The 26,749-nt window shown below is 44.9% G+C and overlaps 1 protein-coding gene across 1 annotated transcript in view; it reads left to right on the top strand.

The window, feature by feature from the left end:
• Positions 1-26,749, top strand: part of ADAMTS12 (ADAM metallopeptidase with thrombospondin type 1 motif 12) — a 187,325-nt gene that overhangs the window by 34,953 nt on the left and 125,623 nt on the right. Inside the window, exon 3 of the mRNA XM_036310807.1 lies at positions 23,208-23,340. Within this exon, the coding sequence (XP_036166700.1) occupies positions 23,208-23,340 (133 nt within the window). The remainder of the gene's footprint in view (positions 1-23,207; positions 23,341-26,749) is intronic.

The following is a 26,749-nucleotide window of genomic DNA, read 5'->3' as shown; positions in this document are numbered from 1 at the left end:
TTTACTCAGACTCCTTCTTGCAGGAGTATGATCCAAATACAGGATGATTAGAAATCTGTCATGTGAGGATATTTGTTATTGTAAAAGAAGGGTAAACTTCTTCCACAAATGCTACAGTTACTAACACATTTAGAGGCTCTAGAGCAGCAGTTCTCAACCTGTGGGTCGCGACCCCTTTGGGGGTCGAACGACCCTTTCACAGGGGTCGCCTAAGACCATCGGAAAACACACATATAATTACATATTGTTTTTGTGATTAATCACCATGCTTTAATTATGTTCAATTTGTAACAATGAAATTGGGGGTCACCACACCATGAGGAACTGTATTAAAGGGTCGCGGCATTAGGAAGGTTGAGAACCACTGCTCTAGAGTCTAGATTCTATACCAAAAACTATTAGGTGTCTTTAAAGTGCTCACCAGGTGAGAAGTGCCTCAGGCTTTTGCTCAGTGATGGTTTGCACATCAGCGGGGCTCAAAGGGAGCCTGAAAGGCACTCCGGGCAGGAGTCAGGGAGAAGGTGAGTTTCAGCTCCAGCTCCAGCACTGGCTAGACCGGGATTCCTAGACTTGCATTTCAGAGAAAAATTTTGAGAAAGTAAAAGGTTGGCATGAGGCTGTTGATGTTTTTACTTCTCCATGGAAGGTTGAAGTTACAACACTTCCAGCTAGAGCAGGTCAGCATCGTTCCATTCCATCGGCCTGCACTGAGGGTACTTGGCGAGGCTGCCACCAGGAATGGTCTGCCCATCCTTAAGAGGCTGTCCTACCATTAGCACATCTCTGTGTAGCTACTGAGCACATTTCTAGCTTCTTCAGTGCCTTCTACGTACTGTGGGGGAGGGAACAGTGGGAACTAACACTTTTTGAAAACGCACAGTGCTTCTTCATTCCAGATCTTCTGCTGTGCGTGCCCCTAGAACTCCGTCATTATAATGAGTTATCCCATCTACCACTGCACTCCATTAAGGAAGATTTGACTTCTGAATTACAAACGAGAAAGCCGCAGCTCACTGCAGGCCTGTAGCTACTAGATGGAAGAAGTAGGATTTATATGACTTTAAAGTATGATTTTAAAAAATATTTTATTATCTTTTTTTAAATTGAATTTTCGATATTTGTACTTATTTGCCCCTGAGATGCAGTGGACTGTATAAGCATACTTATATTTAAATTATTTCAAGTGTTCTGAAGTTTACATTCTCTATACAGCCAGTTTTCTAAACTAGAAAAGGCTTTATTTCTTTTTCAGGATAGACATCATAACCTCTTTTTTCTGTCACACAAACAGACATTTACTAGACAAACATTCATTGACACAAAACAGTTGAGGCAGACATGGCCACTGTCCCAGGCAGGATGCTGTGCAATCTGACCGTTGGGTGGGTCTGGTAGAGGATTCAGGCTCGCGTGCCCTGTTCAGATTCCCAGCCTTGCTGGCACCTTACACTTTGCTCACACAATAACAGAGAGTGTTATCTGCTGTCCTAGCACTCTATATATCTTAAACATCTTCAATTTCTTCAGAGAGATTGCAAATCTAATATTCTTTATGCTAATAAACAAGACTATGTTTTCACTGACATTTTTTTTTATGTACACAACTAGAGGCCTGGTGCATGAAATTAATGCACAGGTGGGGTCCCTAGGCCTGGCCGGCGATCAGGGCCTATTGGCTGCTTTGCCCAGTCTCAATGGGGGCTGGGCTGGCCGGGGCCTGCTGGCTGCTGGCCAGGGCCTGGGCGCCTGCTGACTGAGGGCCTGCCGGCTGCTGAATGAGGCCTGCCACCCGGGAGGAAGGACCAGGGGAGGTTGGCTGGCCATGGGAGATTGGCTGTGGGAGCGCACTGACCACCAGGGGAAGCTCCTGCATTGAACATCTGCCCCCTAGTGGTCAGTGCGTGTCATAGCAACTGGTCAACTGGTTGTTCTGGTCTTTCCGGTTGTTCCGGTCTTTCCGGTTGTTCAGTCTTAAAGGTTGCTTAGACTTTTATATCTATATACAGTAATTATCAAGGTTAGACTGTTGATGTTGACCACACAGTAGGATTGGTGAGAGCCATTGAGGAGTGTGGCTCTTTTTTATTTTAAAGCTAGTTGGCCACACCTGGCCTGCGCATCAAGCATTGTTAGCTTGGCCAATCTTAGAAGTTAAACGTTCACCAGCTGGTGCAAACTTAATATCACACACTGACTAGCTGGAGAGATTTTACAGCAGATGACAGATATCATAACACCCATTCCTGTGAGAACACTGCACTGCTCAGTGAAGGGTGCTTCATCTCTGCTGTGCTGATTCCCGGCTTCCAAACGCTCCCCTGTCTGCAGCCCAGGAGTCCTTCATTCGACTTTCTGGAGTGCAGTGCTCTGCTTCCCCGCTTGGTCACTCCCGGCTGGTGAATCTCACAGGATTGGGGGAGGGGGATGCTGAGAAAGTCAGGTCTGTGTAACTTGAAATTTCCACGTGATTCTGATACCACCCCTCTCGCACCCCACAGCCTTAGGCCAAGTCCTCCTTTTGGCCAAAACATTTTTCTTTTTATTGATGAACTGCGCTGCAAATATTTTGTCAAAATAGTTTCTGGAGTGCTGTCAATGTCCCAGAACCCCTTAGCCTGAGGAGGAAAGTGAAAACTCAGTGGCTTAGCACAACAATCATTTTTTCCTGCTCACGCATCTGCAGATCAGCTGCGTGTGGGCTGGGCATGGCTCCCTCACAGAGCAAGCTCAGGGTTGCTTTATGGATGAACCTTCTGAGGCCAAGTGGAGGGGCAGCAACTGTTGGGAGAAGCTCTTCCCAGGGCAAAGGCAGAGGTGCAGAAGGTGAGCGCCGCTATACGAGCTTAGCTCACATGCTGGGTTGTACTGGTTCTGCTTCATCCCTTTCACCAAAAGGAGTCATGTGGGCCAGCCCAAAGTCAAGGAGCAGAGAAGAGAGAGAGAGATGTTTGCGTAAGCTAATCTCCCACAGGCTATGAATGAAAAGAATGAATATTTTGGAGCATCTTTAGTTTGCAAAAACTCCCACACACATTATCCCATTCAGTTCTTAATTAGCACGGTGAGGTGCCTATAAGATGGGTCTCCATTTTCTTATAGAAATTAAGGCTTAGACATCTGATAAAGGACAGCCAGCTAGTAAGTGACACAGCTGGGTTCCTGTCTTTTCCCTGACATAGTTCCATTCCCCATCTGGTCTCCCATGAACCATGGAGACCTCTGCACTCTGGCTGCCATTGGAGAACAGAGGGTGGCTGAGGGCGTGAGTGTTACTTGTTGATGGTATCTGAGGAGGAGTGCCCACACTAGAAAGGCTCAGGTCCGTGCATGGTGAACTTTGGTGCACATAAGGGTGGAGTTGTGTGACCACCTTTGGCGTGTTCCCTGGTTATGGCATTTGTCGCGGTAGGTTGTGAATAGCATGTACTTCGTTGTCTGTCTCTCTAAATGTAAGCTTTTCATTGACGGCATTTACGTCCTGTCCCCAGTTATGTTTGGATGCTGTGAGTTGTTTCCCCTCACCACTCTTCTTTTGGGGTTTGTGGTCCTTTTATCTGTGGGTTTTGGGTTTGGTTATCCTAGTTTGTCTGTCTGTTTTTATGGGGAACTTGGCGAGGATTCAAAAGCAATACTATTGATGTCTCCATCTCCCCAGAATCCATCTACCTGGTAATTTCTGGAGCCTTTTCTGACTCTTGAGAGTGACTGACCATACCTCCTTTGGACCCCTCTGGACCCTAGATAACTTTATTTCCGAACATCAGTGGCACTTGCTGACTTGCTGATTATTGCTAAGCCTTCCGAGGGCAGGGCATGCTTTTTAACTATCTCCAGTACCTAGTTCAGTGCCTGGCATATAACGTTCCTCAAGAAGCATTTCTTCAATGAAGGAATAGACAAGATTTTGCTCCAAATACGTCCCACACAGGACCTAGATGGCTTTCCGAGCCGTGGTGTGCATGTTACCGTCACCACAACCTTGGTGGCACAGAGGCATCTGGTGTGGAGCACCAGCCTTGCTGTGACACTGTGGGTGGCATCCTCCTGTTTGACAAACCCTGTGGTTAGGATCTAATTTTGTACTGACTCAGTTTTGCTTTGCTAGGAAATCGTGGTTTGGACATGTGTTCAACAGAGAAACAAACCTTCCCACCCAGCCCCCTTCAGAGAGCGGTCTTTGATTGTCTGGGAAAGGATCCCCCGCTGGGAGATCCACTCCCCAGTGACAAATGACCTCCCTGATTGAGCTCTGAGATTAGAGAGTGTCAGCCCCAGAGATGGGAAATACCTCCCATCTCCATGCACCTTTCCCTCGGGCCTTTTACCTCATCCTGGCATTTCTGGGTCACTTAGCTATCTGATGTCACTATGAGTGTCCCCTCCTTCATGACAGGCATCCTGTCTCACTCATCTTTGTACTTTCAACACTCTTTCTGGTGCATAGTAGGTGCTTAGTAAATGCTGAGTTTTGAGGCTCTTATTTTTTTCAGGAAGGAAACCACAGAGAAAAGTAGAGATCTTTATAAGAACAGTTGGGTCTGTTTGGGGAATGGCAGAATGAGGAACCTGGCTACAAGTTAAGTGCACTTTCCAGTGTATCATCTCGTGTCACATCACATTACACTGTGTCGTGTCACGTCACATCACATCCTACCATGAAGTGACATTCTCTGGTTGTTTATCTAAGGCTGAATGACCCAGTTGTAATGTAAGCAAACCAGCTTCCTGAAACGAACAGCCTTGATTTCGAGAGTTTGCCAATTTCTGTGGTGTAAATACTCCACCATGGCTGATTCCCAAATTAACTTCTTGCCCAAATTAATTTCCTATGGCTGCTGGTTTAAACTTGGTGGTTTTAATAAGCAAAAGTTATTTTATTCTCTCACAATTCTGGAGGCCAGTAGTCCAAAATCAGGTTCGCTGGGTAGAAATCAGGGTGTCGGCGGGACCCTACTCCTTGCCTTTCCCAGCTTCTTGTGGCTGCCACAGCGTGGCTTGTGACCACATCACTCCAGTTTCTGCCTGGGTGCTCACAGTGCCTTCTCTTCTTCTGTGTGTCTAATCTCCTTCTGCACCCCTCTCACAAGCATGTCTGTGATTGCATTGAGGGCCCCCTGGATAATCCCATTTCAAGATCTTAAACTTTAATCACATTTGTGAAGTTCTTTGTGTTTTTGTGTTTGTCATGTAAGTTAACCTTGAGAGGCTCCAGGAATTAAGGTCTGATATCTTTTGGATATTATTCAAGCAACCACACTTCTGTTTAACAACCAGCTCACAAAATTCCTGAGTATTTAGCAAATGGTTCTCAAAGGAGGTACAGGGCTACAACACACCACAAAATGTAAACTTCTTGCAGCAGTAGATGAGGCTACTCCTCAATTCATATACTCTACAATCCCTAGTTTGGAGCAAGCTGGAATGAGCTAGTGCTTAAAAAATGCTTTTGAATTGGCTATAAGAGACCTTAGTGACAACCCGAAAGCCAGTTAATGTCCAACCATTCTGGTTGTTTATTTCTAGGAAATACCTCCAGACTGTGAGAATCGCAGCAGAAACAAATAGTCAAGGGCAGAGGGACATGGTCAAAACTCATAGCTCTGTGAGAGAATCCAGCGGGTCATGGCCCAAGTATACATAGTATCGTGCTCTTTGGAAAACCCGGAGTTCTGCAATGACTCATCCTCTGCACATTTCCCTCATGTCAAGTTTTCCAGTTCTTTTTTGTTTTTTTTCTCATGTGCTTTGTCCCATCTGCCTCCCTAGACTGAGCTCTTTGGGCAGGCATTGTGCTTCCTCTTTACCCCTGACCTTCTCCCCCCACTCCGTCCTGCAGCGCTAGTCCAGTGCCTGGAGCTCAGTAGTGCCTCCAGAATTGTTTTGTGATATAGTGACTGAGCCACACACCAGACCCAAGTGCCTGCGCCTGAGCCTGTAAGTCTCCCGAAGGGGTGAAAACTGGAACTGGCCTTGTCGTTTTCTAAAGTGAACAAAACCTGCAGCGTGTTGCTGTGCCCCTCGGGTTTCAGGGGTGGTTGGCACAGCTTGCTGCCCGGTCCTTGCAGGAGGCATAATCCTAGAGCCAGCAGCATTGTCAAGGCTGTTGGTCTCCCATTCCTCTAGCCCAGAGCATGCGCTGGCCTCCTGTTCTCCGTGCTCCTTCATTTATGACCTTCCCCAACCCCATTTCCCCTGGGTTGGATGGAAGGGGGTGCATGGAGCGTGTGAAGGGGGCACACGCTGAGGGGTCCTTCTGCTCTTAGAGTGGATCTAGGGCAGATGACCCAGGCACAGCCCCTTTATTGGCTGCCACAATCCCGGTTTCAGACGTCGACTCCGTCATTTGACCAGCAAAGGCACAGAGACGGGAAGCTAGATTTGATTCGTGTGTGTGTGTGTGTGTGTAGGTATGTATAGGTATATATCTATGTGTAAACCTGCACCATATAACTGAATCTAATGGAGCTTCTAGCTCAGCCGTGGGCAAACTACGGCCAGCGGGCCGGATCCGGCCCGTTTGAAATGAATAAAACTAATTAAAAAAAAAGACCGTACCCTTTTATGTAATGATGTTTACTTTGAATTTATATTAGTTCACACAAACACTCCATCCATGCTTTTGTTCCGGCCCTCCGGTCCAGTTTAAGAACCCATTGTGGCCCTTGAGTCAAAAAGTTTGCCCACCCCTGGTCTAGCTCAATTTACCAATTTACAGGAGAACGGAGTTCAAGGAAATGGACAAGTTCAGAATGTGGGACAATCTACAGGACAATTGACTGGTTTCTGCAACCAGCCCTTGGCAGGGGGAAGGCGGGGGGCCTGCTTTGGAATAAAACAGACATAAGAGACAGACAACCCAGGGCCAAGAGTGGGCCTTGGCTGTGCCTTATGTCAGCAGATAAAGCGCAAGGAAACTGTTTCCCCAGGAGACCACAGCTTGTTTGTATCCCTTGGGAACTGGTTCTTAATTTCGTTCGGCGCGATACAGGCATCGTGGTTATGTGTGAAAATGTATAATTTGAAGAACTCCATAGCATAAAACTGGGGTAAAATGGCATATTGTCTGGGATTTACCTAAAAATATTGGACCTGTTCTCAGCCAAAGGCAACACCACAGGCAGACCTGGGTAGGGCAGGACAGACTGGGTGTCTGGTTAGGGCAGGACAGACTGGGTATCTGGTTAGGGGAGGACAGACTAGGTGTCTGGTTAGGACAGGACAGACTGGAGTGTCTGGTTAAGGGAGGACAGACTAGGTGTCTGGTTAGGGGAGGACAGACTGGGTGTCTGGTTAGGGGAGGACAGGGTGGGTGTCTGGTTAGGGGAGGACAGACTAGGTGTTTGGTTAGGGGAGGACAGACTGGGTGTCTGGTTAGGGGAGGACAGACTAGGTGTTTGGTTAGGGGAGGACAAACTGGGTGTCTGGTTAGGGGAGGACAGACTTGGTGTCTGGTTAGGGGAGGACAGACTGGGTGTCTGGTTAGGGGAGGACAGACTAGGTGTTTGGTTAGGGGAGGACAGACTGGGTGTCTGGTTAGGGCAGGACAGACTGGGTGTCTAGTTAGGGCAGGACAGACTGGGTGTCTGGTTAGGGGAGGACAGACTGGGTGTCTGGTTAAGGGAGGACAGACTGGGTGTCTGGTTAGGGCAGGACAGACTGGGTATCTGGTTAGGGAGGACAGACTGGGTGTCTGGTTAGGGGAGGACAGACTGGGTGTCTGGTTAGGGGAGGACAGACTGGGTGTCTGGTTAGGGGAGGGCAGACTGGTTGTCTGGTTAGGAGAGGACAGGGTGGGTGTCTGGTTAGGGCAGGACAGAGTGGGGTATTGGTTAGGGGAGGGCAGAGAATTGAAACAGCAGATCAACCAGGAATCGCTCACATGTTCTGGAATCCAGGCTATCCCTTGCACTTCCATATGTGAGCTTTGTGCAAAGTCTTTTCAATCGAATGAAAGGTCCTGCTCCCCAACTCTAAAGCACTACTCTCTCCAAGGCCGGATCCCAGACACCTCCTTTATGAAACCTTCGCGTATGGAACGAATCTCTTTCTCGTTAGTACAGCCACAGCAGGGAGTCTGCTTCTTCTCTCTGCCCACTTTGTCTTAGAGTTAGTTATTCATGCCCATGTCTAGAAGGCAAAATACATGCCTTATCCATATGTACGTCACATGTGGTGGTGCTTGTATTCATGCTGTTCGAACAGTGGGGGCTCGAAGTAAAGGGAGCCCAGTGAGAAGTTACCCAGTGCTGGCCCCGTTCTTAGGAGCCGTGCAGACCTGTCTTTAAGACACAACTCCCATTATGCAAAGAGGCGAAGCAGCAGCCTCCTGGCTCCTTTCCAAGAATCCAGGAAAACAAGGGTCTCATTTTCCACTCGTGCATACACTTTATTATGTATGCATGCAGGCACATGTGGGAATTATCTCATCTCTCCTACCAGAATATTCTTAAAATTCTGTTGTGGCCTTAGCCAGTTTTGTTCACTGGTTGGAGTGCCAGCCCTCGGGTCTCTGGTTGGATTCCGGTCTTTGGCCCATTTTTCAACCGGATTATTTGTTTTCTTATTGTTGGGTTTTAAGAGTGCTTTGTTTATTTTGAGTAACAATTCTCTATCAGAGGTGTCTTTTGCAAATATTGTCTCCCAGTCTGTGGCCTGTCTCCTCATTTTCTTCACATTGTCTTTTGCAGAGCAGTTTTTAATTCTAATGAAGTCCAGATTCTTAATTATTTCTTTAACTAGAGGCCCGGTGCACAAAAATTTGTGCACGGGGGGGGGGGGGGGGTTGTCCCTCAGCCCGGCCTGTGCTTTCTTGCAGTCTGGGACCCCTTGGGGGATGTCCACCTGCTGGTTTAGGCCTGCTCCCCAGGGGATCGGGCCTAAGCTGGCAGTCAGACATCACTCTGGCAGCCCTCAGGAGATGTCCACTTGCCAGCGGGGAGCAGGCCTAAGCTGCAGTCAGACATCCTCAGCGCTGCTGAGGAGGCGGGAGACGCTCCCACCACCACCGTTGTGCTGGCAGCCGTCAGCCTGGCTTGTGGCTGAGCAGAGCTCCCCCTATGGGAGCGCACTGACCACCAGGGAGCAGCTCCTGCATTGAGCATTTGCCCCCTGGTGGTCAGTGTGTGTCATAGTGACCAGTCATTCCCAGTCGTTCTGCTGTTAGGGTTAATATGCATATTACCCTTTTATTACCTAGGATAGAGGCCTGGTGCACGGCTGGGGGCCAGCTGGTTTGCCCTGAAGGGTGTCCCGGATCAGGGCGGGGTCCCACTTGGGTGCCTGGCCAGCCTGGGTGAAAGGCTGATGGCTGTTTGCAGGCTGGTCAAGCTCACCAGTGGGGACCCTCACCCGGTGGGTGTTTGGCCAGCCTGGGCGAGGGGCTGATGGCTGTTTTCAGGCTGGCTACGGCCGCGGGCTGGAAGCAGGTATCTGGGATTTATTTATCTTCTATAATTGAAACTTTGTAGCCTTAAGCAGAGCCCAGGTCCTGGAAGCCTGGATTGCCCCTGGCAACCTAGGCTCCCAGCCCCTCCTTGAATGGAGGCCATTCTGGCTGGAAGCAGGTATCTGGGGTTTATTTATCTTCTATAATTGAAACGTTGTAGCCTTGAGGGGAGTTCAGGGCCGGCAGGGCAGGCCGAAAGCTTGGCTTCCTCCATTGCCGGGGGCAATCCAAGCCTCCTGCTCACTCGAGCTCTCTGGCCACTGCCATCTTAGTTGGGTTAATTTGCATATCTGCTCCTGATTGGCTGGTGGGCGTGGCATGTGGGTGTGATTTATGGATGTAGCGGAGGTATGGTCAATTTGTTTCTCTTTTGTTAGATTAGATGGCTCATACCTTTGTGTTATCTAAAAAGTCATCGCCCTATCTGAAGTAATCTGTGTTTCTCCTATGTTATCTTCTAAGAGTCTTATAGCTTTGTATTTTGCCTGTTGGTCCATGATCCATTTCAAATCAGCTTTTGTGAAGGGTGTAAGTTCGATGGCCAGCAGCACCTTTTGCTGTGTTGCATTGCCTTCGCTCCTTTGTTAAAGATCAGTTGACTATATTTGTGTGGGTCTATTTCTGGGCTCTCGGTTTTGCTCCCTTGATCTACCTACTTGTCTGTTCTTTGGCCACTGCCATACTGTGTTGATAACTGAGGCTTTATAGTCAATCTTGAAGTTGGTCAGTGTCTGTCCTCTGACCTTGGTCTTCTCCTTCAGGATAGTGTTGGCTATTCTGGTCTTTTACTTCTTTAAATAAATTTTAGAATCAGTTTGTTGATATTCACAAAATAACTTGCTGGGATTTTTATTGGGATTGCATTGAGCAGTTCTGGAGGCCAATAGTCCAACTGAGTCTGTATGTCAAGTTGGGAAGAACAGACATCTTGGTAATATTGAGTCTTCCCATGTATGAACGTGGAATATATATATATATATATATATATATATATATATATATATATATGGTTAAATTTATACTGAAGTATTTCACTCTGGGGGTGCTAATATTATAAACGATACTGTATTTTTTATTTCAAATTCTGCTTGTTTTTTGCTGGTACATAAGAAAGTGATTGCCTTTTTTATATTAACCCATATCTTACAACCTTGCTATAATTGCTTATAGTTCCAGGAGGGTTTTTATTGATTCTTTTGGATTTTCTACATATACAGTCATGCCATCTGCAAACAAAGACATGTTTAGTTCTTCTTAATCTGTATACCTTTAATTTCTTCTGCTCCTCCTCCTTCTCCTCTTTCTCCTCCTCCTCCTCCTCCTCCTCTTCTTTGTCTTTTGCATTAGCTAGAAATTTCAAATAGCATGTCAAAAAGTAGTGGTGAGAGAGGACATACTTGCCTATATCTGATCATAGTGGGAAAGCTTTAAATTTCTCATTAGGTCTGACGTTAGCTGTAGGTTTTTTGTAGATAGTCTTTATCAAGTGTTTTTTGAAATGCTATGGGATAGTTGTTGTTTTTTATCCTTCATGGTGTTTTCTGAGCTTCTTGGATCTGTGATTTGGTGTCTGACATTAATTTGGGGAAATTCCTAGTCATTATTGTTTCAAATATTTTTTCTGTCCCTTTCTTTATTCTCTTTCTGATATTCTCATTATGTATATGTTACAGCTTTTATAATTGCCCCAATAATTTTTAGATATTCTGTTCTTTTTTTATTCCAGTCTTTGTTCTTTTTTATTTTCAGTTTTAGAGGTTTCCATTGCTATATCCTCAAGCTCAGATTTTTTTCCTCAGCTGTGTGTTCACTCTACTAATTAGGCCATCAAAGGCATTCTTCATTTCTCCTAGTGTTTTTATCTCTAGCATTTATTTCTGTTCTTGCATGCTGTCTACATTATTGATCAGAGCTCTCAGCATATTAAATGTAGTTTAAAGTTCCTGGTGTGATAGTTCCAACATTCCTGCCACGGCTGCTGCTGATGCTTGCTCTTTAAATTGTGTTATTTCATTGTGGTATGCATTGTAATTTTTTTTAAAGAAAAATTGTGTATGTTTAAGGTATACAGCATGATGTTTTGTATGCAGAGTGAAATGATTACTAACTACAGTCAAGCTATTGAACATATCCATGCCCTCACTTAGTTAGTATTGGGGGTGGTGGGGGTGGTGGTGGTGGTGGTGGTGGTTTTTCTTGAAAGATGGGCATTATGTACCAGGTCCAGGGAACTGCAGTCACCAGGCCTGTAGTGATGTGGTGGTGTGAGGTGCAGGAGAACGGGAAGTGAGTGTTCTCTAATCTGGACTGTGAACTTCACACGTTTATTTCTATTTTTTTCCTCCCCCTGAGGAGGAACAGTTTGGCTAGAGTGGGCGGAGCTGGGTATTTCCTCTCTCCCGTGTGGGAGGCTAGAGCTGGGAGAGCTGAGCGTTGCCCTTCCCCAGGCCAGGTGGGCTCTGCTAATATGCTGGCAGGTCAGGCTCTGGTTAACTAGTCCCCCGGAGGGCAGGCCTTGTTAAGAAAAAAGTACTCTGTGCTTTAAAAATCGTTCTTTTTGCCCTCCCCCTGATGGAAGCATGAAGGGATTTTTCTCTGATAACCACTGTGGGAACCTGGTTGAGCCCCTGGAGGTAAATCCCACGATATTGTAGGGACCCCCTTTGATTGGGCCCCTGGAGGTAACTCAGAGTTGTCCGCACGGAGTCTCCAGCAGGTCAGTTGTCATTACAGTTCAGGTTCTCCGCCCTGGCTCTGCTCCCCCCATCCCATCTCCCACCCCCACCCCGCCTCTGGTAAGCCGCTGCCCTGTATCCCGTCTCTCTCTCTAGTCCTGGGGTCAGCGGTTTGCTCTGTGTCCGCCCCTCTTCTGGATCCTGGAAGAGTTGTTGATTTTTCAGTCTGTTCAGCTCTTTCCACGCTCCTTACAAAGCCCCTTTTATATCTATTTTGGCTGGATGGATATGGCTTTTTTAGTTAAAAGTTTCACTAATAAAAACGGATCCCTTGAGGAGATTTAGAATATACAAGGAAATAAGAAATAGGACACATGGTACTAGAGTGCGGCTATGCAACGCTCTCCACTTGCTCACCGAGCCTCTGACTTCACTTCTCTCTTGTGTATCAAGATCTGCTCCCAGAAAAGAACTGAGACCCGCTCATGCCTACAGATCAGTGGTTCTCAACCTTCCTAATGCCGCGACCCTTTAATACAGTTCATGTTGTGGTGACCCCAATTTCATTGTTACAAACCGAACATAATTAAAGCACAGTGATTAATCACAAAAACAATATGTAATTATATGTGTGTTTTCTGATGGTCTTAGGCAACTCCTGTGAAAGGGTCATTCGACCCCCAAAGGGGTCGCAACCCACAGGTTGAGAACCGCTGCTACAGACTGAAACACTTAATAAGCTACTTCTTCCAGTCATGTTCATTGTTTTTCAGGAAACAGATTTCTTATTTACTTTAAGCCAGGGAGAAGATCTAATTATGAATTTTAAGCGTCTATTATTGGATATTCATCACTGGACAGATGCAGGTTGAGCACCTGTCATGTGTTGGGCTGCCATAGGAGATAGAGCGCTGAACAAGATAGATAAAAACATCTATCATGGAACTGATATTCTAGTGGGGAGAGTGACATTAGCTAAGGTTAAACTGGGAAATATATGCCCGTAGAGGGTATGTATTACGTGCTGTGAAGAAGAATAAAGGCAGAAGGTGGATAGGGGGTGCTAGGGTGGGAGCTATCCACATTTTTGTTTGCGTGGTCAGGGAAGGACTTTCTAGAAGATGATATCAGAAGTGTATGTACATGTATCTGGGGGAGGGGGCTGAGAGCAGCATTCAAGGGCAGGGATCCCGAAATAGCATTTCAATCATCCCCTCTGGGTGTGCTGCCGAGCTCTCTGCTTAGACCCCTGCCTTTTTCTGAATGTATATTTTAGACAGGTTGGAGAAACAGTTTTCCAAACATTCTTATGTTGCCACAAAACCCCGTGAAAGCTGTGGGCATGTCATCGATGAAAGCTGGACTTATTTGGAGTTTCCCGGGAGAAGCTGAGTCACAGGCGGTTGAAACCTCCCCCTCCCCCCAAACTGTGTGCAAGTTTCAAATGACCCAGTAGTGAGAAAGGATCCAGCAGGGCCCCCACATTTTCCCATGGGCTCCAGGGCGGCCGACCCTTGATATAAAGGGGGTTTCTAGCTCAGTTCTCCTACATTCACTTTGTAGTTGGAAGCAACCAGGACCCAGCGCGTAGGGCCATTTCCTCCTTCATGTCCTTGGGGTCAAACAGACTGTTCTGGGAAGGCCTCTTTGAAGCCTTTGGAATGAAGTTATGTTTAAAACCATGAGCTCATGCTTTCCATAGATGAGACTTTGTCAAATGGACTGTCATGATTTATAAAAAGCAGCTACCCATCTTCCTAGGCATGAATTTTTTGAAAGACGACTATTAGTAAAGCATAATTGGGATTTGCAGCAAAATAAATGGTCGTGGTTATTAAGCTGAACATGATGGAGGGATATACATATGTTTTACTTGCAGATACACACAGTTTTATTTGCCTTTCACTATACCCATGGGAGGAGGCAGGGCCGGTATCATCATTTCCATTGTCCAGCTGCTTCTCCTAATTGCTAGGCCAGTTTCCTTTTCACCCCTTGCATTCCCACCTCCGAGTCTCAGATCATATGTTAAGATTTCTAGAAAGACAACTAAATACCTTAATGCTATTTTGACTTTTTCTTCCCAGCAGAAAGAGAATTCTATTTCAACTTTCACGAACTTGACATTCTCTTTGTGTTGATTTGGTAAAAAACCTAGGGGCAGAGATGGACTCCCATCAGTGTAATTGGTTTTAGGCGAATGTAATAGCCTCATTTTAAATTCCTTCACATTTTTTTAGTCTGAGGTTAACATTTCCTGGGAGCAAAGTTAGCCCGTTTCCTCAATCCCACGGCTAGACACCAGCTCCCATCTAAGTTTAGGTGATCTTCTTTTATCTGGAGCTGGCACCCCAATTCTAGTTTTTGCACTTGATGTGTGTAGCCATATTGTATTTGTTTCCCATTGTTGCTGTAACACATCACCACAAGCTGTGTGGTTTCAAACAACACAGATTTATGATGACAGCTCTGGAGGTCAGTGGTTTGAAATGGGTCTCAGTGAGCTAAAGTCAAGGGTCGGCAGTGCTGTTTTCTTCTGGGAATTTGAGGATAAACCATTTCCTTACTTTTTCCAGCTCCTGGAGGTCACTTTCGTGGCTTATGCCCCATTTCTCCATCTCCAACGCCAGCAGCAGGGCATGGGGCCAAGTTCTCTTCACATTGCCGTCTCTCCAGTTCTCTCTACCTCCCCCTTCCACTTAGAGTAATCCTTTGGGTTCATCAGGCCTGCCTGGGTAATCCAGGCTAGTCTCCCATCCCCAGGTCAGATGGTTAGCACCCTAATCCCGTCTGCGATCTTAGTTCCCCGGTGCCATGTAACCCAGCATATTCACAGTTTCTGAGCATCTTGGTGGGGCTGGAGGGCTATGGCTTTGCTTTCTACACATACATTGTTTTGTTTTTAGTTGTCTCCTTTTAGCAATGTACATTTTAGTCTACATATAATGATTTGGTTAGTTTTTTGTGCCCCCCAAATGTTCCTGGGCATGGTACATTTAACTCATATAACTCAACGAATTATAGCTAAAACCCATAATATGCTATAAAATACAAGGTGAAGGGGAATCTAGTAAATAGTGTGATAACTTTGTGCAGTGATGGTCACTAGATTCAGTGTGGTGATGACATTGTTAAGATATATAAATGTTGAAACTAATATAATATTGTATGTCAACTATATTACATTTAAAAAGTAGATAAAGCCCTAGCTGGTTTGGTTCACTGGATAGAGTGTCGGGCCGGGGACTGAAGGGTTCCAGGTTTGATTCCAGTCAAGGGCATGCACCTTGGTTGCGGGCACATCCCCAGTAGGTGGTGTGCGGGAGGCAGCTGATCGATGCTTCTCTCTCATCGATGTTTCTAACTCTCTATTCCTCCCCCTTCCTCTCTGTAAAAAATCAATAAAATAAAATAAAAAGTAGATAAAGAAGACTAAGAGTAGGAACATATGACAGAAAAAGTAAGGAACATGGAAGACTTGCCTGGGAGGTCTAATACCCAAAATTACTTCTCATCAGTGAGAAGCGTAGTATCCAGAGTGAGAAGGTCCACTGAGTGTCCAGCACCATGGGTGAAGGAAGATTCACTCAAAAGCACATAAATGCAAAATTTCCAAATAGCGCTGGTAGAAAGAAAATCCTAAACCAGTGATGGCAAACCTATGACCCGTGTGTCAGAGGAGACACACGAACTCGTTTTTTTGGTTGAGTTTTCTTTGTTAAATGGCATTTAAATATATAAAATAAATATCAAAAATATAAATCTTTGTTTTACTATGGTTGCAAATATCAAAAAATTTCTAGATGTGACACGGCACCAGAGTTAAGTTAGGGTTTTTCAAAATGCTGACACGCCGAGCTCAAAAGGTTCGCCATCACTGTCCTAAACCTTTCCAGGAGAGAGACAGAGGCCATTCAAAATGAACTGAGATTCCGAAAAGGCATCAGACTTCTGCATTTTGAAACTGGGTATTGGAACAAAGTAGGCAGATGTGAGAGCCAGAGTTCCGAGAATCTAACCTAAAGGTGCCATCAAGGGACTTCAAGGGAAGTCCCAGATTGACGATGGCTGGGGGCAGCCCTCTGAGCCTCCAGGCCAGCTTGGAGCGGGGGCTGGAGAGCTCCAGGGGATGTCTCCAAGAGGAAGGGGGAACTCTAGAATAGTGCCAGGTACATTGGGAGTTAAAAAGAATGGACTGTAATAACAAGGGAGACGATGCAATATAAAAGAATAATAAGTAGAAATTCCAAGAAACACAAAAAGCTGTGCAAGAAAGGACATACTAGTAACCTGTATGGCGAAGAGATCGACACCAATTAGAGTAGATTTCATTTGTAACAGCACATCCTGGCTGAGTACCAGGTTTGCCTGGCTTCAGGATGGAAATGCAGTTGTCTGTATTGGTTTGACAAAGTAAGGGCATTAGGGGAATGGCAGAGGGGTTGGGTAAAGAAGCAGATCCTCATCTGGTACAACAAGTACAGTACTTCCGATAAGGCCTAAAAATGATTTAAGAAAATGATACCATCTCATTTTAGAAATACGGAGATAATTTCCAGAAGAATAAGGGAAAAAGGGTAGAACAAAAGACTATTATTTTTCATAATAGGCTTTTAAAAATACTCCACTTTTTAAACGATGTGTTTGAAATACATATGAAGTTTTTAAAAAGTAATTTATTGCATACTAACCAAATGCATTTTACTAACTTGATTAGATTCTGGATTATAAACAAAGAAAGAAGCAAGCAATGAATAGCTCTAGAACACATTTGGGGGACAATATTGGAAATTTGGACATGGAATGAGAATTAGGTTATGTTGTGAAATGATTACTCATTTTCTTAAGTGAGGTAATGGTTTCCTCATATGTATTCCTTCAGCAACTCACCTCTTTTGCATCCCTGTGCCACCTTTGAAGGACACAGCACTTGTAGTCACACCAAAGAATTAGAGAGCAATGTTTATTCTACCGAAGATTTCAAAGATAAAGAAGCTTCCATCCTACATTTTCCATCATGCCCCAGGCTAAAATCCCACCTTCTGTTTGCACATCTTCCCCTCTGGCTGCCAGCTGGTGCGTCTTCCTCTGTGAGTCCTGCACCTCCAGCCTCTCCAGCCCGGGTGCTGCTTGTCTGCACCTGGGTTGTTTCCAGGACTCCCGACGCCTCCTTTCTTAAACACAGTCATCCCAGGCTCTCCCAGCTGCTATTCTCCTGCCCGCTAGCACTTTAATGTTGTCTTCCATGAGATGGAGGTCTGTTCTCCTGAGGAGGAAGATTGTGCCTGCCCACACCTGCTCTCCTTCCAGGGTCGCTAAAACGCATTTGTTCCGCTCTAGTTGGGACATTAGAAAGTGGAGGCCGTGAGTGTTCACATCCACACCTTTAACGTCTCACACTAGACCTCCTCTTCACTTTTTCACTTCTCTGCTGTGGCACTTTGTGAAGTTACCATGCTACCACACTCCTCATGGCTCCCCTGTTCCCTTCACTAAGCCACCAGAGAAGGCGTTCCCTTTGGCCCTAAGTCGGTGTTTTGCCATTTGATGGTGGAGAAGATACAAATGATCAACGCCACCTCATGGAATAGTCTGATTCATGGGTTATCTAAGACCCCAGGGTGCTTGCTAACATGCAGATTCCTGGGTATCACGTTGGACTTACTGATCGGGATCTCTGGGCAAGGCTTCCAGGCATATGCATTTTATTTTATTTTTTAGGTATATGCATTTTAAATAAGCTTTTCATGTGATTGTTGTGCACAGCGAAATTCGAGATAAGTGGGTCATAGGATGCCTTGTTCTCTTTGGTGGCTGCATTTTTAATTATTCTAAAGATCTACTTCGGCCCTAGCTGATTTGGCTCAGTGGATAGAGTGTCTGTCTGTGGACTGAAGGGTCTCGGGTTCGATTCCAGTCAAGGGAACATGCCCAGGTTGCAGGCTCGATCCCTAGTAGGGGGCGTGCAGGAGGCAGCCGATCAATGATTCTCTCTCATCATTGATGTTTCTATCTCTTTCTCTCTCTCCCTTCCTCTCTGAAATCAATAAATACATATATATATATATATATATATATATATATATATATATATATATATTTAAAAGAAGCTGCCTGTTGCTTTAAAAAAAAAAAAAAGATCTACTTCGTTGGGCTGAATGGCTGTCCTTTGTGAATTACTCCCTCTTCCCAGGAACTGTCGTAAATCTGTGGGAACAGTTCTTGGGAATACCTATTGAATAATTACACTGAGTTCCAAGTACTACCAAGTGAGAAACAAAGATCATTAAGAGACAATTCATCTACCCTTACGTGAGCAGAAGGTTTTCTTCTGGAACTAAACACTGAGCACTTCTAGAAATAACCCACCGTGCTAGCCATGCTGCGAGAAGAGGAAATGATTGGTTTAGTTTTGGGGAAGAGTCCAAACGCTGTCACTTGGAGGAGATTCAGAAATGGCATCACTGCCAAGGCCAGGCACTGTTTGGGGTCATTTTCATGTATTGTCTTAGTTCTTCAAGAGCTCCTTTCTAGACAAGGAAACTGAGGTTCAGAGAGATCAACGACTGTACAGAGCCACAGGGCTTGCTACCGCTACTGCTAGCGTTGAGTGTTGAACTCGGCTTGTCTCCAAAGGCAGGCTCTTTCCCAGAGGAGAGCCACCTGGCTCTGTGTGGTTCCCATGGGAGAAGAGGAGGCCAGGACTTAGCATCCACGGCTGACCTAGAGACTTGGACATGACGTTTATTGAAGATTTTATTGAGGAAATCCCAGTTTGGGAGTTAAGCTTGATTTGTTACCTGAGCTTTACTGTGAAAAATAACCTCCCAGGAGGAGATGACTTGGTGTGTCAGAGGTTGGATTAGAAAGCCTCCACCATCACTTCTAACTCTGAGTATCAAAAAAGCAGGAATAAATCTATTCATTCTGTCTCCTCTCAGGTTTTTCCAGACAAGTGGGTGTATAGCCCATCACCACGGAGCCTCCCCTAGTTAGGGTGTGTGTGCGTGTGTATACATTTATACACATGCATATTTACTTTGAAGAATTGCCTCACATGATTATGGGGCTGAGAAGTCCCACAATCTGCTGTGAATTAGAGAACCAGGAAAGCCAGTGATAAGTCTGAAGGCCCAAGAACCAGGGTCGCTGATGACGTAAACCCCAGTCTGAGAGAACATCTGGCCCTCAGCGGATTGGATGATGCCCATCCACTTTGGGGAAGGCAGTTTACTTTACTGGGTCCACCAAGTCCAATGCTAATGCCACCTGGAAAGGCCCTCACAGACACAACCAGAAATAATTAACCTGACACCCCATGTTCCATCAAGTTGATGCAGAAAATGAACCATCTCGTTAGGCATCTGTGGGAACGTTCCTTAGACTTCCATAATAGCTAACAGCTACCATCTATGAGGCACTCACTTTGTGCTGGCACTCATGCAAACACTTCACACTGACTCACTTCATACACCTGACAACTTTTAATAAGTTAGTTATCAAGTGACTAGCGCTCTTCCTATTTTGCAGATAGGGAAACTGAGGCCCAGAGGAGTTGCCTGCAGCTAAGAGATGAAGCCAAGTGGTTGGACTGGAGAGTACATGCTCACGGTCACCACTGTATATTGCGTTCCCTGTGGATGGTGCTGTGATAAAATACACTGTGCATTTACTGAGTACCCAGCGTCTGGCAAGCCTTCTGCCAGGCATTTTGCAAGGAGTGTCTCTGATACTTATAACCCTGCAAATTAAGATAGATTTTTGCCCCATTTTTCAGATGAGAAAAGGAGGGCTCCATGTATTAACTAATGTGACCAAGATCACACAGCTCAGCTATTTCTATTAAACCTTATAATGTTTTAGCCTTGTCATTACATTTTGATCTTATAATTTTTTTGAAATCCCTTTCATCCATTCTCAATGAAGTGATATTTATCCTACTACTTGGACTCTGAGCTGCCAGCCAGCAAGTGGGATGTGGTCTTGTGTATATCAGGGCTGTGGCAGGCTCCCCTGCAGGCATCAGGGAGGTGTGAGGACGTGCAGGCTGATATTCCATGATCTCCTGGAGACAACTCCCTCTAGAAGTGGAGCCTGGCTTCCAATTCTCCAATTCCTTATGATCACAGCCCCAGTCCCCGGCCCCTGTGCGGGCATCCATGTTCCTTCCTTTCTGGCCTCAGGCAATGGCAGCCCCTCACACAGCCCTTGTCCTGCCACACTAGCTCCTGATGACTCACTGAACTTTGGCAGATGGTACATCTTTTATACCTACTTTTGCCTCTTTCAATTCTCTCAAGTCTGAGTGCAAGCTGGCTCCTGGTCGTCTCAATCACGAAAACCAAACGGTTACAGTGAACTGTGACGTTCCGGCAGTTTGCTTTTCTCTCCAGTGCTGCCCTAATTACAGCACTCATCGCCGTATGAGGACCATGCTCATGGCTCTCACTCCTTCACTGGTCAGCCAGTCTCCAGAAATATGCAGTTCCATATGGTAGCCATTAACCTCCCGTGGCTGTTTACATTTATGTGAATACTTAAAATTAGATGAAATTAAAGCTTCAGTTCATCTGTTGCATTGGGCACATCTCAGATGCTCTAGTGGCTGTTGAATTGGACAGTGCAGATATATAACATCTCCAACATCACAGGACATTCTGGTTAAAGGAGAGAGACCAATAAACCACGGCCACCCGTACCCGGTGCACAACGCTCTGTGTTTATATGCTGGGAGGGAGAGAGGAGGTGCAGAGCTCAGATGGGAAATCTTCCCGCCTCACTGTCCCCCAAGCCAGTGGAGGTCTCTTCATTCCTCTCCTGCCTGGTCCCTTCTCTGTGGGGTCCTGGGGCCAACAGCCCTACTTGCACGTGAGCAGGTGTATTGCTTCCCTCCAGCTGGTGAGCCACCCAGCTCTCCTAGGTCTCCACCTCCCTTTGGAGAAATATTTAGGCTGATGAGGTTGGTGGAGGAATGCAAACGGAAGTAAGTCTTTGGGGAAATGCTTGTCTGGCTTTCAGGCGTTCTCACTCATGTTGCTCTAAAGTAGTTATAATGTTCTCAACTGGAGTCCCATCTGTTCCTTCTGCACCACCTGGGTCCAAAATTGGAGGTCGAAAAAATGCCCATAAATCCTTGTTGGTGATTTATTTTTGTCACGGACATCAGTGTTTGGTGAAAGCAGTGTCACAAAGGGACCCCAAACCAGCCGTCCCTAAGGAGTTCTTGACTTAGACTTTGCTTCTGTGGAACAAATGAACTTCATTAGCAATAGGCACGCTTCCTGCACGTGTCCCTGGTCTTTGTGTGGGAGTGGAAATCGAACCACATCTCAGCACTGCACGAGTCTGTTTCCAGCTGTTTTGTTGTAATCCAGGTCTTGTCAGTTCTTCCTGTCCCCGTGGTTTGTCTTTGGAGGATGATACTGAGAAGAAATGTCTCCCAAGAAATGTCAGCAAATTTGAAGTCAGTTAGAACCACCATTAGAGTTGGTAGTTAAATCATTACCACCCTGCACTTTAAGGCAGCTGGTACAAGCTTCAGCTCACTTGATCCTCCAACAGCCCTATGAGGTAGTAGGCATCACCCCTCTTTTGCAGGTGGGGCCACCAAGTCAAGGACCTATAGCTATTGTGATGACTCCCAGTAAAGTGTTCCTTTTTCCCTATTCTCCTTGTTATTAGTGATATTTTAAGGTCAATAAGCAAAATAGGAAGTCAGTCGTGGAAATTTGTATGAAGATCTGGTTTTATTACCGGTGCATGAAGCAAACATTTAGGAAAGACACCAAGGGCAGGTGTGCAGTAGAGAGCAGCCTCCTTTCACGGAGCCCGGTCCTCTCCTGACTGGGCTGCTCAGCTGTCTTCACAGTCCACTGCAGAGCAGAGTGCCCCGACCTGCTGAGGCGCTGGGTGGGGGGAGAGGGCCGTGGGCTTTGGGAGCCTTTCACAGTGTCCCTGGTCCCCCAATGTCCCCAGGTTTATTTTGGCAAAATTGAAATTGATTGAACGGCTATGTTGACTCTGGAGAGCCTAATACAGTGAAATGATATAAACTCTGAGATCTGGAAAGAGCCTATGATAGATGAGACTATGAACCAGGCCCTTTTCTAAGAGCTTTGCAGCAACCCTCGATTAATCTCCATCTACCAACTGAGAATCTGAAACTGAGCCAGTCACTTGCCCAAGGTCACATGGTTAATAAGTGGAGGAGCTGGGATTTGAACCCATTTTAATTCCCGAGTCTGAGTTTCTGATCACCTCGAGCAGGTTGTCTAGGGAAAGCCCTGTTCATTGGTACAGAATTCAGATGCTGAGACTCAAGTCCATCCTAGGAGGCCATCAGGAAAGGCATTTCCTAAGCAGCTCAAACAGGCACTGAGAAATGTTCCTAAAGAGAAAAGAGAGTTGTAGGCTACGCCACTTCCAGACCTGGCCTCCAAAAAGAGCTACTCATTGACCGGCACGTCGCGAAACCCATGTATGTGAAATGAGAATGTCCCTTTCCCTCGAGACTGACAGAGGGCTTTCCACTGGAGACACCGGGAAGCCCAGTCTCCAATCAGAGACTTCGTGTTACAGTTCTTTGTTTTCTTGAAAACAGAAAGGATTAAAAACTTCAAGTCAAGCAGTTGTGTGAACATGTAGCTGGCTGCCCACACCCAGGTCAGTAGATGTTCCATAAAGCTGTCAGGTCAGTGGACTATGGAGAACAGGTAGCAACTCCATAATAAGGCAGCTGGGAAGCACTTTATTTAAATTTATAGATATTCAGCTGTGAGTTTTGGGGGGGAGGGGTTCATGAACCTGCAAAATTGTATACTACATTTTGGGTAGATGTGTATATGCTCACTTTTTTCAATAGAGTCTCAAAGGGATCCGTGACCCCTAAACATTTAATTATGACTATGAAGACCTTTCATTACGTTACTTCTGTGTAGCTCTTCTGGGAGATTCAAGAGCAGCTATGAAAGCATCAGTCTTACGAGTTTTAGGGGTCACCATGACCTGTGCCATTTTCACTTTGCTAATTTTCTTTGCGTAGATAAAGAATGGATTCAAATAAGACTTTCTACTGCATATATTTACAGACTGGATTTTTCCATCTACCACATGGAGACTTTTTCATTGAGCCTGTCAAAGAGCACCCCCAGGCCGAGGGCGAGTACCACCCACACATCGTCTACAGGAGGCGGAGGAAGGAGCCCGCCTGCGGATTACAGGGTATTGTGACTGAAATCTCCTCACTGGGCTGAGGAGTTTGTTTTGTTCTGTTACTGTTTTATTCCAACATGACCGGTTCTTATTTAAATCTGTTATTTCCTTCCCATTCTGTTGGCAAGACGTATGCATCCTTGTAGGTATTAGCCATTTCAGTTCCCTGTAAGTCCCTTCATGTTCTTAATGGGAAGGGAAGGGGCAGTTCCTACATCCTTGCCACATTAGTGAACACTCCTATGATATTCATAGTGGTGAATTGGTTTAAAAAAAAACCAAACACTTTTCTGAACCCCTTAGAGGAAGATTAATTAAAGGAAAATGCATTTCAGTATCAGCAATGTTGTCATACATTAGCGTGGAATCGTATCAGACAGCTTGTCATATCTGCATATGGAACGCAGATTTAAGTGTGTGATGATGCTGGCGATGTGTGAAGAGAAACTGAAAAAATATCAACACATTATCAGACGATGAAATTAGCTAAGCTTCTTTCAGGTGCATTTGTTTCTAGCTCACTGAGGTTGGTCCCCGCCCCTAAGCCCCTGGAATGGCCTTGTACTAAACCGTTTCAGGGAGCTTTCAGAGATAAACTGATCCAGGCTATTTCCTCTTTAATGTGTGGGAGATAATAGTTTATACATAAAGCACCATTGGAAATTGGGACATTTTCTTTAATATTGTATAGTTCATCCTTTATTCGTAAATTAAAAAATAATGGGCTAGGGAGACAGTTAATAAATATTCTTTATGTCTTAAGAATTTGAAAACCATAGACATCAAAAGGAAAATAGGTAGATGATGAAGGAATCAGGGAAGGTGGATTATAATAGGATTTAATGGGACTCAGAACTTGACCTTTGTCAGTGGGAAAAATGAAAGGAAATTGAAAGAACAGGGGACTTCTCTACAGACATCACCCTACCCTATGAGAGATGTCGACCTTCTTAGGAGTTTCTTCTGTAATTTTAGCAGAGTATGTAAGCAACAGAAACTTTTGAGTCTGTGATATTTTCTGTACACAAAAATATACAGCTGCTTGAATTCCTCAACTTTAGTAGGATACTGCAACTTTGTCCTAAATTAGATAATTTCCTGTCTAAATATCCTTCTAGCAAGTATCAAGAGAAGAAAAGAGATGTATTGTCTGGCTAATTTGACGGATAAAGGAACCAATCCAGATAACTGAGTCTCAATGGGAATTTTTAGGTCTCAGTTTATCACCGATCCAATCACCTGGATAATGACCCAATTTCTGTCCTACATTGGATGATAGATAACACTTTGTGTGTGCGATTCAATATTTCTTAGATCTCTAGGTAATCAATTTGGCAGAGAGAGTTACTAGGGCAGTGAGTGGATTTGGCTAGATAATTGCTCTGTGAAATCAGTTATGCTATTCCTCATCCACCCACCTTGAACACCATCTCTGCCTCATAACTTCATGTTGAGGTAGAGTTGATTAATAACGAATGGAGAAGAGCATGTGTTTAGTCATAAAGACAGAGAGTGGATAGGAAAAGAACAGGATTTACAAATGTCATGCTCCCGTTAGGTCTCATACAGCACCACAGTTACAATGCCCGCCATGCCCTTTTTCATTATTGTCCTTCTAGGCCAGCCGTGGGCAAACTACGGCCCACGGGATCCCGCCCGTTTGAAATGAATAAAACTAAAAAAAAAGAAAGACCGTACCCTTTTATGTAATGATGTTTACTTTGAACTTATATTAGTTCACACAAATACTCCATCCATGCTTTTGTTCCAGCCCTCCGGTCCAGTTTAAGAACCCATTGTGGCCCTCGAGTCAAAAAGTTTGCCCACCCCTGTTAGGCCAACCTTAAGACGTACCACTTCCACTTCTATGAAGCCTTCTTTGAGTAGTCCCATCTTGGAACAAATCTTTGCGTTACGGATCTCTCCCTACACAGCTTCTAAAAGAAGCTTGTCCACTTGAACAGCTCTCTTGGAAGGACCTTTGAGAGTGTCCTCCTTTTTTCTCCAAAGAAGCACGTATGGTTCAGAGAAGGGAGTGAATTTTTCAAAAGCTTCAAGGTAGTTGGTGTTCAGAATATAGTCAAGCTCAGAAGTCAAGGTCCTATTAGATCTTGGGCTTTATATTCCTTCACATTTATTCTTTAACTCTTTCTTTGAATATAAACTTTGTTTGAGCAACAATCTTGAAAGCCCCATGTGAGTAGGAACTCCCTCCCCAAATAGTATGTAACATAACATAATGTTAGGTGCAAAGTAGAAATTCAAAAAATAATTGAAATGAAACGATGAATGATTCATAGCCAAGTAGATGAAACCAGAAAATACGAGCCTCCAGTATATGTAACAGACAGAAGGAAAAAGGAATGGTGGGTTTGCTAGCTGCTCTGGAAGCCTCAACCCTGCTCTTACCATCTCCCTTCCTAAAGTGATCAGTGGGATTAAATGCTGGAATGATAGCAAGAGATTCAAGAATAATCTAATGTGCTGTGAACATTCTTAAGGTATATGTGACATTCGGAATTTTAAAAACTTCATAAATTGAAATGAACTTAGTCTGGCTGTACCAGGTAACTGCAGTGTTCGTCCACCACGGTACCTGCAGGGATAATGGCATTAACTGACTGTAGCCATGTCATTAGCCAACATCCAAGTATACCTCGTTCTTAGGTCAGTTGGTGTTGGAGATTAAATTACTGTGATTAGATCAAGAAAGATCACCTTGTGTAAAGCGTTCTGTCTTTGTAATGTTCAAAGCAGGAACACCCGTGGTGTTGAAAAAATATGTATTTTAAAAATATTCAAGTACTTTAGGAGAGAAAATATATCCATTACTTTCCCCTAAAATATGTCCCTTCAGTTATATTTATTTCCCACATAGAAGGGTACCCAGGAATTCTACCATAATTATTTTATCAATATAACCTAGTTCTTTTTTTCCCCTCAGGATTTTATGGTGATGCTATTTTGTTATCGATTTGATCAGTTTGAACTAACATTTCTTAACTTGTATGCTTGTTCTGTTCATCTTCTGAACCTCATGTTTGCCAACTCTTGCCAAAGTTCTTGTTTTCTTCAACTTTCTGGACTCTATGTTAAATGATGGGAAAATACAGCCTGTCTGAATGAAATCTAGAGCAAATTTCAAAACTTCATTTAATCATAGCTTTTTCGGCAAGAATGTATCACACTAGGGCTTGCGTGACTTTTAAATGGAAGTGTCTGGGGGAACTTGGTTGTAGGAAGTGAGGGAAGAAGAGTTAACACTAGTCAGATAGGTCAGGTGACAATAGCAGCAGGGTCAGCTGTGGCCAAAGGGGGTTCAGGCAGGTCAGATCAGAGTTTGGGGTTTCATGCATCAAGACTCTAGGCTAGAAACACAGGGTCAGGTTCCTGGCATGTATTTCTGTGTTTAAAATGC

This window comes from Myotis myotis, unplaced genomic scaffold, assembly GCF_014108235.1.
Source record: "Myotis myotis isolate mMyoMyo1 unplaced genomic scaffold, mMyoMyo1.p scaffold_m19_p_5, whole genome shotgun sequence".
NCBI classification, from domain to species: Eukaryota; Metazoa; Chordata; class Mammalia; order Chiroptera; family Vespertilionidae; genus Myotis; species Myotis myotis.
The sequence above is the reverse complement of the archived record's forward strand: the minus strand, read 5'-3'. Positions and strand labels throughout refer to the sequence as shown.